Consider the following 13,373-nt stretch of genomic DNA (forward strand, 5'->3'; position numbering starts at 1 on the left):
CAGCATCCCGGGCAAGCAGGGTGGGGGTCCCCAGTTTGGGCACACTCCAGAATAGATATATGTGTGTGTGTGTGCATGCATGCACCAGAGGGGCCGTTGTTCTTATTGTCTGCCTCTCTCGGCAGAGAACAAGGGCAGCGGCGAGGGGCCTGCGCCCTGGGCTAGTGTTGCGGCCCCAAGCCGGTCGCGAGAGGCAATTTCGTGGGTGGGGGAGGGTGGGGGAGACCTTGATTTCCACCAATCCAGGGGCGCGTGTCTGCGGAGTCCAGGGCGCAGCGGAAGGCTGCGGTGCGACTCTGAATGAACTGATGAGAGCGAGTTCTCAGCCTGCCCTGGAGGGGAGCGGAGCGAGGGTCCCGGCGGCGGGCAAGACCGAAGCACTGAGGGCTGGGTAGCGGTCCCCGGGCCGCCGCCGTGGAAATTTCCAAGGACTTGGAGCGGCTGGGAGAGCACGTCTGAGGGGTGCCGGGCACCGCACCGCGGCGGCGCAGGAGGCGGGGAAAGGGCGGTGCAGGGCGCAAGAGCATCTCTCTCTGGAAGGGACACAGTGGGTCAGATGTCCCGGAGCCATCCGCACCTCTTTCAGGACCTCAGCCGAGGGCGACTGTAAGGGCGGTAGCAGCCAACCCCACTGCTCTCGTCCAGACCCCTCCAGCACTCGCCTCTGCAGGGAAAACGACCATGGCTCGTGACTTACCCGGGGGCCACTTCCTCTAGCAAGAAATCGGTGGGAAAAGTTGCATTGGAGAAGATCCTTGTATCTGACCTTTGGGACCGTGGTGGGGGGTTCCCCAGCAGTGCGTACAAGAAAGCCAAAGGTGTGTGTGCATGGGGGACCGGCCGTGGGGGCAGCCTCCCCTGCCACTTCGCCTGGCTTTGTGCTGAGGCTCCCACCACCGACTCTGGGACTCTGAGACTGTGATGGGCCCCTGCGGGCGGGCCCGGCTACACACATCCAGAGGGGCAATGGCCATACTGGCATGGAAGTTCCCGCGTACCCGGCTACCCGTGGGAGCCAGTGCCCTCTGTGTGGTGGTACTCTGTTGGCTCTACGTCTTCCCTGTCTACCGGCTACCCAACGAGAAGGAGATCATACAAGGAGTGCTGGCACAGCGCACAGCTTGGAGGAGGAACCAGACTGCCGCTAGGGTCTTCAGGTACCTATTACTGGCCATTGCTCCCTCCAGCATCTCTTCCAACTAGTGTGCAGAGAACAGGGTCATCTGTGAGGCTTCCCTCTCCTGCTCCCTCTGCGCCATGCCCAACCTAGCAACTTAAGTCAGGGTCTCTGTCCCATTCCTTACCCCAAGAGGTGTATCAGGCACCTTTGCATGTGTTATCTTCGAGTCCACGTTCCATTGCAATTGGCCCAGCTCTGGTGGGAAGGGCAACAACTTAATCCCTGGTACTTTCAGAGAATTTATTTCTTGGACTCCGCAGATGTTTGGTGCTAAGAAGTAAGCTGGAAATAGGTTAATAGGCGTTCGGAGGGCAAATGGTAACAAATCAAACGCGCAGGAATGATAGGCAAGTCAGGAAAACCTGAAAACCAGCCATGTGACCCATCTGTCCTCTGCCCCGGCTTTGTGCAGTGTGCCATAGAGTCCGGAGTGCGAAACCACCACCTACTACGTGCCGGAACCGCGTGACTTTCATGTTGAAATTTCAACAACATTTTGATGATATATTTTCTCTTCTGATCATTTTTTTTTTGGTAGAACAAGTTACTAGCCCAAGGTCATTCATTACCTAAGACGAAGTGCAGACACTAAAATCTTTACTACTTCAAAGCTCCAAGGCGCCTGGCTTCTTTTTTTCTTAGATCAGACTCTGAGAGATGCATGTGACGGAAGAGCTTAAAATCAGAAAACAAATGAAACTCAAGGCCAGGTCTGAAGTAGGGGCAGCACAGAGCTAGTAGTTTCTCCTCTTGGGGGAGGTGTTCATTTAAGGAGCAGAAGACAGGTTGCAGCAGGGGTTGGGTGGCTACCCCGGAGTGCATAGTACCGGAAAGTTGGGGGAACCGACTGACCAGCCCAGCTGACTGAATGACCTGAGGACAGAGCCTTCTCACCTCAGCCCCTGGTGCCCTGTTGCCTCGCTGGCCTCATCTGATAGTCTGAGGGAGGAGCTCACGGACAGGCAAGAGCCAATGGAAACCTTTCCCACTGGGCTTATGAGCTAAAGTAAAATCTTTTAAAAATAAATAATTTTCCTCCTTAGGTCAGAGGTTAAATGGTTCCTCCAGAAGCTAGATGAAGGCAGCTGACATTTTCTTTTAGGTTTAGGAGGAAGATCTATCTTTTTCTCAGCCCCCAACCACTTTCTTCACTCTGTTAGTAGTTCTGAAAATAATTCCACTGTCCTTGAAAGTCAGAGACGAACTGGCTCTCACTGTCACACCGCTGGCCTTTGAGCTCTAAGGCAAGTGGAATGCACACCACCCAGCAGCTCCTTACAGACTGAAGGCATTTTTCTGTTTGAGAAATGGATAGATGTGAGTTAAGAATGTCACACTGACTTGCCATGAAGGAATACATACATACATACATACACACACACACACACACACACACACACACACACACGCCTTGTTGAAAATAGGTTTCTTTGAGTGGACTCGGTCAAGTGCAAAGGGTTTTATAGTGTATAAACACAGGAGAATGGTCTCTGAGATGCGCTTGCTTGTTACTGTCTTTAACCCGTGTGTGTGGGGTCTTCATCCTTTAACTCACTTTCTGTATTCAGAGAATGACTTAGTAAAGTCCATACACCATCAAGTGTGCCTAAGCACACTTCCTTCAAAGTCAGCACCTGTCAAAGTGTGCGAGAAGTGGTAGCTTTATTGCAACACTTCCAACTCTAACCTTCCACTAAGAGTCTAGAGTTTGCACAATGCCTGTGTCACAGCAGGGCACAGTCTCTTCAGCAAGTTACTCAGCTCTTGGAATCTTGACTTTCTTATTGATAAGATGCTGACAATAAAAAGTTCTTCCCAGGGTTGGGCTCTGGTTTAAATAGCGATGTCCGGTACAGTGTCTGGTAACTTGTGAATCCAGAAAATGGCCAGTCTGTGGTCAACATACACTCTAACTTCCTGCATATGTTGCCACTGTAGAGAGGACATCTGGCCTGCCTGGAGGAGTTCTGAATATGTCACCTGTCACATTTATAGACATGTTTGTCCATGCTTTCCTCCTTGCTCAAACTGGTTAAATTAATCAGAGACAAAGAGTTTAGAGATACTTGAGAAATTTTACTTTTATAAATTTTTTATTTATATTATATCTATAATATAAATTTATATTTATTTATATAATAAAATTTTATATTTTTATAAATACCTGAGTATTTATAAAAGTTCTCAGTTTTCAAACATCTGCATTATTAGTTGATGGGTGTGAGTGTGTGTTTGTGATAGATGACAGGTGAGTCAGAGGTCTCTGTGACATTATAGAGTCCGTCCTTCGGTGGCCACATACCTTTGTTAGGTCTTAGACATCTTCACAGATGCACAGCCATGTGCACACATAGACAACGAATGTTTCTGTGAGGAGAGAGAGACAAACTTGTTGATGAACCTGGGATAATATCATCTATATGTATACACACAGAGATGTCCATATAGGCATGTATTTGCAATCGCTTAGTCAATACCTAGTGCGTGACTGCTGTGTACCTTATATAGGTCAGGCCCGCAGAGCCCAATTACATAGGCTGGTAAGAGCTGACCTCTCACTAGGGACAAATGACAAGTCAAAGAATAAACAAGTCAGAAGCACCATCAAGTCCCATCCATAAGAGGGGACCTCCCTGTTTCCAACCCTGCAGCCCAGATGCTCTTCCACATGCTGGATCCCAGTTTTTCTGATTCAGCCTCCCCCCCACTCGGAACCTGTGGGTCAAGTTCTCTGATGGCAGTGTTGTAAAACAGCTTAGGAGACAGCAGCCATGCAGTGCAGAGCCATGGAGGCTATGAACTAAGCAGCGGACACCCCAGTGTCTCACATAGTGGTGGACTACCCAGCCTCATTCTGGAAGCCCATGGTCCTCCTGCTCCTCTGGATAGATTGCTTACATGGTGGGTTGTGCTAAGCTAGAGGAGTGCTTATGTCTCTGTAAGCTTATTACTCAATCCATTTGCTCTTCGAAATGAGCCCCCACCCAGGGCTTTTGTGTCAGTCTTTATTCTTAATACCTGAAATCGTACCAACAATAACACTGTAACCAAACTAACCAATCAGTGCCAGTTCCGTGAGGGCCTTATCTGCGCTGTCTTTCAAAAGGATTTACTTATTCTTGATTTGTGATTATAGTTGTTTTGCCTGCATGCATGTGCAACACCGTGTGTCCACAGAAGACAGGAGAAGATGTTGGATTCTCTGGCACTTTAATTGTAGGTGGTGTGGATCGGGTACTGGGAACTGAACTAGGGTCCTCCACAAGTGCACCAAGTGCTCTTATTGCTTCGACATCTTTCCAGGATCCTTGCCTGTTTCTTCGACTTTCATTCCCTTGAGGAACTTGTAAAAATGGATAAAGATGAAGCATCTTGGTTCCTGAACTCCTACAAGAGGAGCAAACCTCAATGGATGTGGATGTAACCAACTGGATGTTGAGGCTCTGAAGAGGGGTAGCATGCCTGAGGGAAGACACTGGGATGTCTGAATGTGGTTGTAATCTGGCCTACTTGTAGCTCACTGGTGAGACAAACAACCCTCAGGCTTCCTTTCCCACCTTGTGAAATAAGAGGTGTGAAAATTCCATGAGAGCTGTAGGGAACTAAGTGCACACAGAACACTGGCCACACCTCTTCACCATTCCAGGGCCACCGGGGAAGTTCACAAAACTTGCTACTTATACTTCAAGTGGGAGGAGGGAAATCAGAGAGGAGATGGGGTTTGTTAAAAGCCTTGAAGGATAGTAAAATGGGGTGGTGGGTGGAAGGCTGTTTCCATCAGAGAAGGATGTCCGTGATTGCTGTGTGGAGTTCTCAAGCCACTGATGGAGACTCAGGACACAGGATAGCTTAGAGGTCAGTGGAGGCCTGGTTCCAATCTCCGAATCCCTTTATGGCTCTTCCTTGTGAGATAGGAACCAACAGTGTTGCTACCATGAGGGAATTTAGGGGACAGAGAATGTATCACTACGTCAAAATGTCTGTGTGTATGCACACGAACGAGGAACATGTGTGTGCACATGCATGCAGACGCCAGAAGTCAACCTCAGGTGTCGCTCCTGAAACACCAGCTACCTTGTTTTACTTTTGAGGCAGGGTCTCTCCATGAACCTTGAGCTCGCTAAGCAGGCCAGGTGGCCACTGCGCAACAGGAATCCTCCTCTCTGTACCTCTCCAGCTGCAGATGTTGACCCAACGTCCTGGTGAGAAGGGCACAGCTGTCAGTACATGGCATGTACACCAAGTGGCTGTTGTGGTAAGGGATTATAGAATCAGCTTGGAAAAAGTAGCCTGGGAACAAGTTGGTGTAATGCGTTTTGATAGTTAAGAGAATAAGCTAAAAGCTGTGTGTCAGTCCACGCTTGTAGTCTCACCACTTGGGAGTCTGTGGCACGGGGAGCATCGTCGTTTCGGGCCATATAGGGAGGCTCTGTCTCAAAAGAAATTGCACAAACAAAAATCCAAGCCAAAATAAAATGTGACAGTTATGCTATGCCTTAAAATAGGGGCTTATCAATAATCATTACAGAAAACAAAAGTCTATCATTAAGATTTGTTGGCTATAAAATGTGCTCAGCCTTGTTCTTAGCACTTGTCCCAAAGCAACTCTATAAAGTAGATTCTTTAAAAAATTCTTTGTTTTTACAGATGAAACTATGGGAATCAGAGAGATTCAGGAACAAAAACGTAGAGTTGGCTTTCCAGTGTGGAGCTGTTTAAGTCTCTGGCTCATCCTCTGATGGTGGTGGGCAGTGGAGGCATCACATAGACCTTTTGTGATCAGTCAGACCTTAATTTCCCTTCCCAGGGTCATCCTTCATCCAGTCTGCTTTGTGTAATAAAGGAAGTAGCATTGGCCTCGTTATTGTCCTAGAAACACACCAGGCTGGGTTAGTTCTGTGCATCTTTCCTTTGGCCTGGGCTTTCCTTTCCTACGATCACCCTGCCCTGCCCTGCACAGACTACTTCCCGCTGTCCACTTGGGAGAACGTGTGTGACCTGACTGTAAAGAGTGCTTCTGACATTAGCCCTGATTAACCTGAGAGCACCTTGCTGGGGCTGCCCTTGAGCAGCACAGTCTTTCTTGCCTACTGGCCTGTAAGAATGTTCCTTGTAGGATTGTGCTGAGGTCAGTTTAGGTAATGCACTGGAAATACCCACAACGGGATCTAGTGTGTAATTGATGCTCCAGCCATAGACACTCCTCAGCTTGGGTTTCTTTAGTCTTCCCCTTCTGGGCTATGTTAAAAGCATCTTTACAGATTTTTTTCCTCCCCTTCCTCCTCTCTGTTCTTTTATCCTTTGTATAAATACAGGAGCAGGCGTGTCAGGGTAACCCCACCTTTCACTGTGAGGCCAAGACTCTGTTTCGTGGACATTGCATGCACTACAGACAGGCCCACGAGCTTCTTGGGCTTCTCCTGGCTCCAGCTCCCATCTTACCACAGGGGGACCTGGATGGGAGATGCTTGGTACCATACCCATACCTTGTACCTGGGGACTTGAACTCAGGTCCTTACCCTGGCTTGACAAAAAACATTCCCCCAACCCTTCTCTGTCTCCTTTATGCCATGTACACACAATTAGAGCTACTGGGAAGGCTGAGTCAGGAAGTTCAAGATTTGCCTGGGCTCTGGAGTCATTTTCCGCTATCTGAAGATCCTGTCTCAAAATGAAACTAGTGAAAAGAGAAAGCGGTGTGCGGCGGAGTGTTTGTCTAGAATGTGTGATGGGCCTGAGTTCAGTTTATCACCAAAGAGAGGGGACTAATTTAGGAAATTAGTTAAGCTAACCAAATGATTATGTATGTCAGTTTAGGTGTGACTTGTTTGAAGTCTGTGGGTCTACTTGGAATAGTGCTGGACTCTTGTCCTCTCTATAAAAGCCCAGGCTAGCCTTGAGTTCATTGTGTAGTGAAAGCTAGCCTTGTACTCCTGATCCTCCTGTTTCCAGTGTTGGGGTTTCAAATAATCCATTTAATCCTTTGGGGTCTTGACTGTTAGTGTCCACTTACCATGAAGGAGTTAGGTGCTGGCTGAATAATGGCTAATTGATAGCTATGTCTTATGGCACATTGTATGCTTACAATTGTCTGTTCAGTGAAGAGCTATGGGGCAATGGAATGTGACCCTCTGATGTACTCTGTCTTCCATACCGGGTACTGAGGAAGCTGTAAGTGTGGCTTGTGGCCTGCTGAGGAAGATAACAGATGTAGCATAACTTATCAGCCATTTGTCTGTTAGCCATGCCAACTGTCAGAATGCTTCTTACGGACCAATGTGTGTGGGGGGAATGCAAGGAATCAAAATGGGGTCCCAGACTTTATAAAATCCTATGTCTAGTAACATTGGTTGAACTGATGAGAAACTGAATCCTGAACCTAGTAGTACACACCTATAATCCTAGCACTCTGGAGGATTGCTGTGAGTTTGAGGGCAGCCTAAGCTACATACATAGTAAGACCCCATCTAAATCTCTCTCTAACAACAACAATAACGACAACAATAAAATTGTCAATTAAAAAAGAAATGAACAGATATAATACCCCAAGAGATACAGTTCATCAGCTTTGATATTATTATGATAATCTTGAAGCAGTTGATTTGTAGGAGGAGGCCGCTTGTTCATCCTGGCCACCCAGATCCAAAATAACCATACAGAAACTATATTAATTAAAACACTGCTTGGCCCATTATCTCTAGCTTCTTATTGGCTAACTCTTATATTAATTTCTATTCATCTGAATATCATCATGTGGCAGTGGCTTACTGGCAAAGATTTGGCATGTCTGACTCTGGCAGCTCCGTGGCATCTCTCTGACTCTCCCTTCTTCCTCCCAGAATTCAGTTCCATCTTCCTAAGTTCTGCCCTATCAACAGGCCAAGGCAGTTTCTTTATTCATTAATGGTAATCACAGTATACAGAGGGGACTCCCACATCATTGATTGATCTCTCTGTTTGGGGAACCATTTTCTTATTGTGTCATTGAGTGAGAAACAACCCAAATGGCAGGGCTGTGTATAGAAGAAGCTGGGCCGAATTCAGAGGTTCAGGGCTTCCACTTGGCACCAGCCAAGTCCCCTGCTGGAGCCGTCCATCTGGCTGTACTGAGCACAGACCGACTTGCATGAAGCACTCAGATCAGTGACTTAGTTGATATGAGAAATACATACGTGATTTCACATTCCCCACGTTCATTTGAGCATTTCATAGTGTTGTTATCTGTCTGATTTCTGGAAATAATACCATTTAATGCAGAACAATTTAAAATTTAATAAAAAGGAGAAAAAAATCTTAATGCTGTTAGTGTTACTCAGTGCAAACAAATTGGTTTGCTCGTCTCTATCACTCAGCAGTGCATGTTTTGTCGACCTAGCTTTAAATATTCCTTTATTCACTCAGAGTTATTCTTACTGACATTTTGTCATGTAATTGTTATTTTCAAAATTGTGATAACACAGCTTTATGATTTTTATTTTGGAAAAATAACATTTATTGTGAGTTTTTTTGCTATTGTTGTTTTCAAGAAGTTACCATATTAGAACAGCTAGCTTTCATAAAAAACAATCTACGCTGTTGGCAAAGTTACATATTGACCCTTTAAAAATTTTTCTGTGTCTTTGATGTGTGTGTTTGTGTAAAAAGTCCCTTCAAAAAATCATGCTCTGTGACTGAGGACATGGCTCAGTTGATAAGTGCTTGCCTAGCAAGCAGGAAGCCAGGGTTGGAACCCCAGCAGTGTATAAACTGGGCCTGTTGATTGACAGCCATCATCCCAGGACTTCTGAGATGGAGGCAGGAGACTCAGGAATTCAAGACCATCAGAGCTGGCTTCGGATACATGAAGCCCTATTTCAGAGAGAGAAAGAGAGAGGTAGGGAAGGAGAACAGTTCTGTTTTTGAAATGTTAAAGGTCACACTGTTTTTATTTGAAAACAAGAGGCATCGAGGCAGCTTTGCTGGTCATGCCCTTCCAGGCCCTCTGTGTTTCTATGTGTATGTGAAACCCCTTGACCTGGAGCGTCTGCTACAGATACTTCTTGGTAAAAGCATCTCTCTTGGTAAAAGCATCTCTAGTTGGCATCTTTTCGGTTTGTTTGCTTGTTTGTGAGTCAGGACCTCCCCCTGTAGTCTTCAGATTTGCCACAGTCCTCTTGCCCCATCTTTCCAACTACTGGAGTTACAGGTGTGAGCCCCATAGCTGCCTGAGAATTAGCATCTTGGCAGTGCCACTCCTGCCATCGGTTCCTGGACTGCCTCAGACAGTTGCTCAACGCATGTAATTGACTCTGGCCAAGGGCACTTTGGGTTTTTCCATCTTTAAAAAGAGCAGAGGGTGGTTGCATAAGTCACAGACTCAAAATGATCATCAGAGTGAAGAAATTCCCCACGGTTGAATTTTTGAGAGGCCAAAGCCACTACGACAGCTTCCCCACACTGGATCCGTGCCTGGCACTGGCCCATCCTCATGGAGGGCCTTTATTTGGGGCAGTGGTACACACGCTGTCTCTCCCTATACCTGTCTTCTTTCCTGTACTGAGTATGATTAGCTCTGGCTCCGTGAACGGGAAAATAGCAGTGTCTTATCAAATCACCGCCATCATGTTTTTTCTAGGTGTTCAGTAATTAAATTAGACTGTAACATAAAAAGAAAGGCCGCCTTACTTCAGGCAGAGGTTGAGATGTCATGGCAAGAGCAAAGCAGCTCAGATAAAGTAGAAGCATTGTAACTGCAACTGTAGTTTTGGGAATCCTTTCCCTAAAATTAGAAGTGTAGGGAGTGACTCTGCAAGAGGGGGATGCTGGGTTAAAAAGGGACAAAAACCCCATAATGACCTTTAGTTGGGTCAGCATTTGGTGTCGGTACGCTGTAGAATGAGAGGCCATTAGCATTCTCTATCATTGTTCTGTATCCTCTTTGGTCCTAGGTAAAATGACTAACCATGCCGTGCCCCCTGGTATTGGGGAGCCGGTATTCAGAGCTGTTTCTATTTAGCTGTCCCACATCCCATACCTCAGCCTCATCATGTGGGCATGCCCTGTGTTTGATGTCTACTAAGTATTTGTTGGGCGGAGAGAAATAGGGTTGTCTTGGAAGCTGATGGGCAGCTATCTGGTACCTGTGAGGAAGGGTTCTGCTGAAGATCCAACAGATGCCAGCTAATTTAGCACAGTTTCATTCACTGCTTGGTGAGCAAGTATCTACTCAGGGCCTACCTTTCCAGACCCACAAGGAGCAGATGAGCATAGGTCAGCAGAGGCCAGCAGCGTCCTCCGGTCCCACGGCTCTGTTGTTTGTCTTTGAGGCTAGCCGGGGGACTCATCCCCTGCTTCTGTCTTCTGAGTGTCGGCATTACAAGTAGGGGCCACCACATCTGACTTTCTTCCTTTTTTGGGAGATAGGGTATTATGTGGCCCAGGGTGGTCTCAAGTGAACTCACTATGTTGCCAAGGATGACTTTGAACTCCCGATCCTCCTGTCTCTACCTCCTGAGTGCTCGAATTGCAGGCTTGTATGCCCATGTTTGGTGTACATGGCCTTTGAGGTATAACCCAGGGGCTTGTGCATGTTAGGTAAGCACTCCACTAATGAGGCTACATCTCAAGTCATTAACTCTTCTTATTTATTTATTTTTTTAAATGGAAGAAAGAATAAACACACATTCAATGTCACTTTCAGAATTTCCCTGAGTGTGTCTGTGTTTAGTACAATGCAGAGAAGGCCCAAACCCTTCTAGTTCAGCTGATTCTAAGCCTGGACCAAGACTGGAGGTGGGAGACCTTAGAATATCTACCGACTCTTTCTGTCCTGAGCATCATTTGAAAAATTAGAAGGAAAAGCACTTTAAAACAGAAGCAGACATCAGTTCACGGGGGAAGCTAAGCTCAGTCACTCACAGAATACAGTCATCTTATGCAGGACCATTTATAACCTAAGCCATTGCTGCACTGGCCCAGCTACCTGGGGAAAGGTAGGTAGGGCTGGGCAGTAAGACCCTTGGAGCTGGAATGGGAGAAGCTCAATTTGGAGTAACAACAAAAATATCATTTTCCTGCTCTTTTTCAGATAGGATTTCATATAGCCTACGCTGACCTGGAACTCCCATCTCATACCAACTACCAACTAGCCAAGGGTGACCTTGAACTCCCAATCCCCCTGCATCCACCTCCCAAATTTTGGGATTATAGGTGTTTACCACCATGTCCAGCTGGCTTATATTTTCTTCATAACAGCTCCACTGTGTTGTGTGACAAAACTTTTGCTGGGGGAGACACAACATATGGCTACCCTCTCCAGTCAGGGTACCCACAACAGACCAAAGTGTGGATACCATCGAAGTCCAACTTGTTGAATAATGTGATTTACTGGGGTTACTTACAGGAACAGAAAAGACTCAAAAACAGCTGGGTGCTGAGAGGCTGACTTCTCTGCCTTGGCCTGTTTGGTGAGACAGTTGAGAGGCACGAACCTCCAAACCTGATGGTGTTCTGAACTTGGAAAGCCAGGGTGGTTCTGTAGGGGGTTGGCTGCAGTTCACAGAGAAGAGGAGACAGCCTCCTATTTTGATACAGTTATGTACTGAGTTTGTATCCTCACACCCAGTCGTTCTGATACAGGGCTTCACATGTGGGAGGCAAACACTCTACCACAAAGGCACACCCTAATCAAACAATGTGGTGCTCAATCTCTCCCTGCATTTCCTCCCCCTCTACCCCTCCTTTCCCCTCTTTCTTTGTCTCCTCTCCTCTTTTCTCCCCTCTCTGTGACTGTGTTCTGTTGTCTTGCCTAGCGGTGTCTCCTACTACCAGCTCTTACTTGGTTCTTCTCCTGGCCCAGGGAACTCAGGAGTAGACCTCGTCTCCAGACCAACTGAGAGTAATGCCTGAATCTCCAGTATGAAACCCACTGAAAATCTTGTGACAAACTGAAAGACCCAGTAACGAAGCTGTAAGATTGCTCCGTGTGTGTCAGGTTCCAAGATTTATCACTTGTACACAGTCCAAAAGCTTTTAAAATAGAGATGCAATATGGGAAATTAAGTTTGGATTTAATTAACATTTACCGAGCCCCAATTACGTGCAAGCATCATGCTACACGCTGTCTGTGCAATGTGTCGGTTGATCTAACCCTAGATCTTAAGCTTTGTTTTGCAGACAATGATATTTCTAGTAGGATCGTTGTTTATTTTATGGTTATTGTATGTTGATTCTGTGTTAAGCATTATATGTATGTAGTGCTACATTTATAAGAACCGAGTGAGGAACACATTGTTGCCCCTCTTTTACAGAGAAGCAGGCTGTGATGTTTTATCCAAGATGGTCCCTGGTGGTAGCGACCAGCATTCAAGGAGTGCCCAGCGTTGCCCTCTGAAAGGTTCAAGGTGGATACTGACATCACTTTGGTGGCCCTGTAGGATGACATCACCCTGGTGGTCCTGTCAGATGACATCATCTTGGTGGCCCTGTAGGCTTGTCCTTCTATTGGTGGGGAGGCTGAAGCCCTTGAAGGTTAAGAAGCTTAGCTAAGGTCTTATGGTTGGTAATGGCTTTCACAAGGGCCCAGGAACTCCCTTTCCTCAGGAGATCAGTGTTTAGTCTTCACACTGAGATTTGAGTCGAACTCTGGTAATCCTTCTATGGCAATCTTGTTATTTTTTTTTCTTTTGAGATAGGGTTTTACTTTTGTAGCCTAGGGCTGACCTATTGCTCACTGTGTAGCCCAGGTTGGCTCAGAACTCTATGGCTGTCCTTTCAAGCCCAGCTCCCCAGGCACTGGAATTCCAGGTGTGAACCACACACCAGTGGCTGCATATTTCCCCCAGAGGGTAAATCTCAGAAATCAGTTAACACTGCCATTCCCTTTCCACTTCCTCTAACGGTGCGGTTTTGATGCTACGCCCATCAAGGGTTCTTTAAAACCAAAGCCACAGGCCTTCACCGGGGCACGAAGGGGCTGTCTACCTCTTTCTGCATCTGTCTGATGTCTCTGGTTGATGAAACTGAGTGAAGAATTCTTTTGCTCCCCTAACTTCCCCTCTGTTGTGGCCTCCTCCCCTCCTGGCTTTGGCACGTGTGAGGCACGGGCCGTGGGAACATATTATTAACCGCGCTGTGAGGAGCAGAAGTGGAGCGGCTGGGCACAGAGAGGCTCGCTGCTGTGTGAAAATGTAGCTGCTTCATTATGATTGGCTGT

At 46.8% G+C, this 13,373-nt stretch overlaps 1 protein-coding gene across 2 annotated transcripts in view; it reads left to right on the forward strand.

The window, feature by feature from the left end:
- Window positions 1–243: 243 nt before the first annotated feature.
- St8sia1 (ST8 alpha-N-acetyl-neuraminide alpha-2,8-sialyltransferase 1) overlaps window positions 244–13,373 on the forward strand; it is a 144,699-nt gene continuing 131,569 nt past the window's right edge. Inside the window, exon 1 of one of the 2 annotated variants that reach the window (XM_087903970.1) lies at window positions 244–1,157. In XM_087903970.1, coding sequence (XP_087760096.1) covers window positions 922–1,157 — 236 coding nt within the window. In that variant the 5' untranslated portion in view covers window positions 244–921. The remainder of the gene's footprint in view (window positions 1,158–13,373) is intronic. The other variant, XM_048432597.3, reaches the window with a different exon arrangement.

This window comes from Myodes glareolus, chromosome 3, assembly GCF_982192425.1.
Source record: "Myodes glareolus chromosome 3, mMyoGla1.1, whole genome shotgun sequence".
NCBI classification, from domain to species: Eukaryota; Metazoa; Chordata; class Mammalia; order Rodentia; family Cricetidae; genus Myodes; species Myodes glareolus.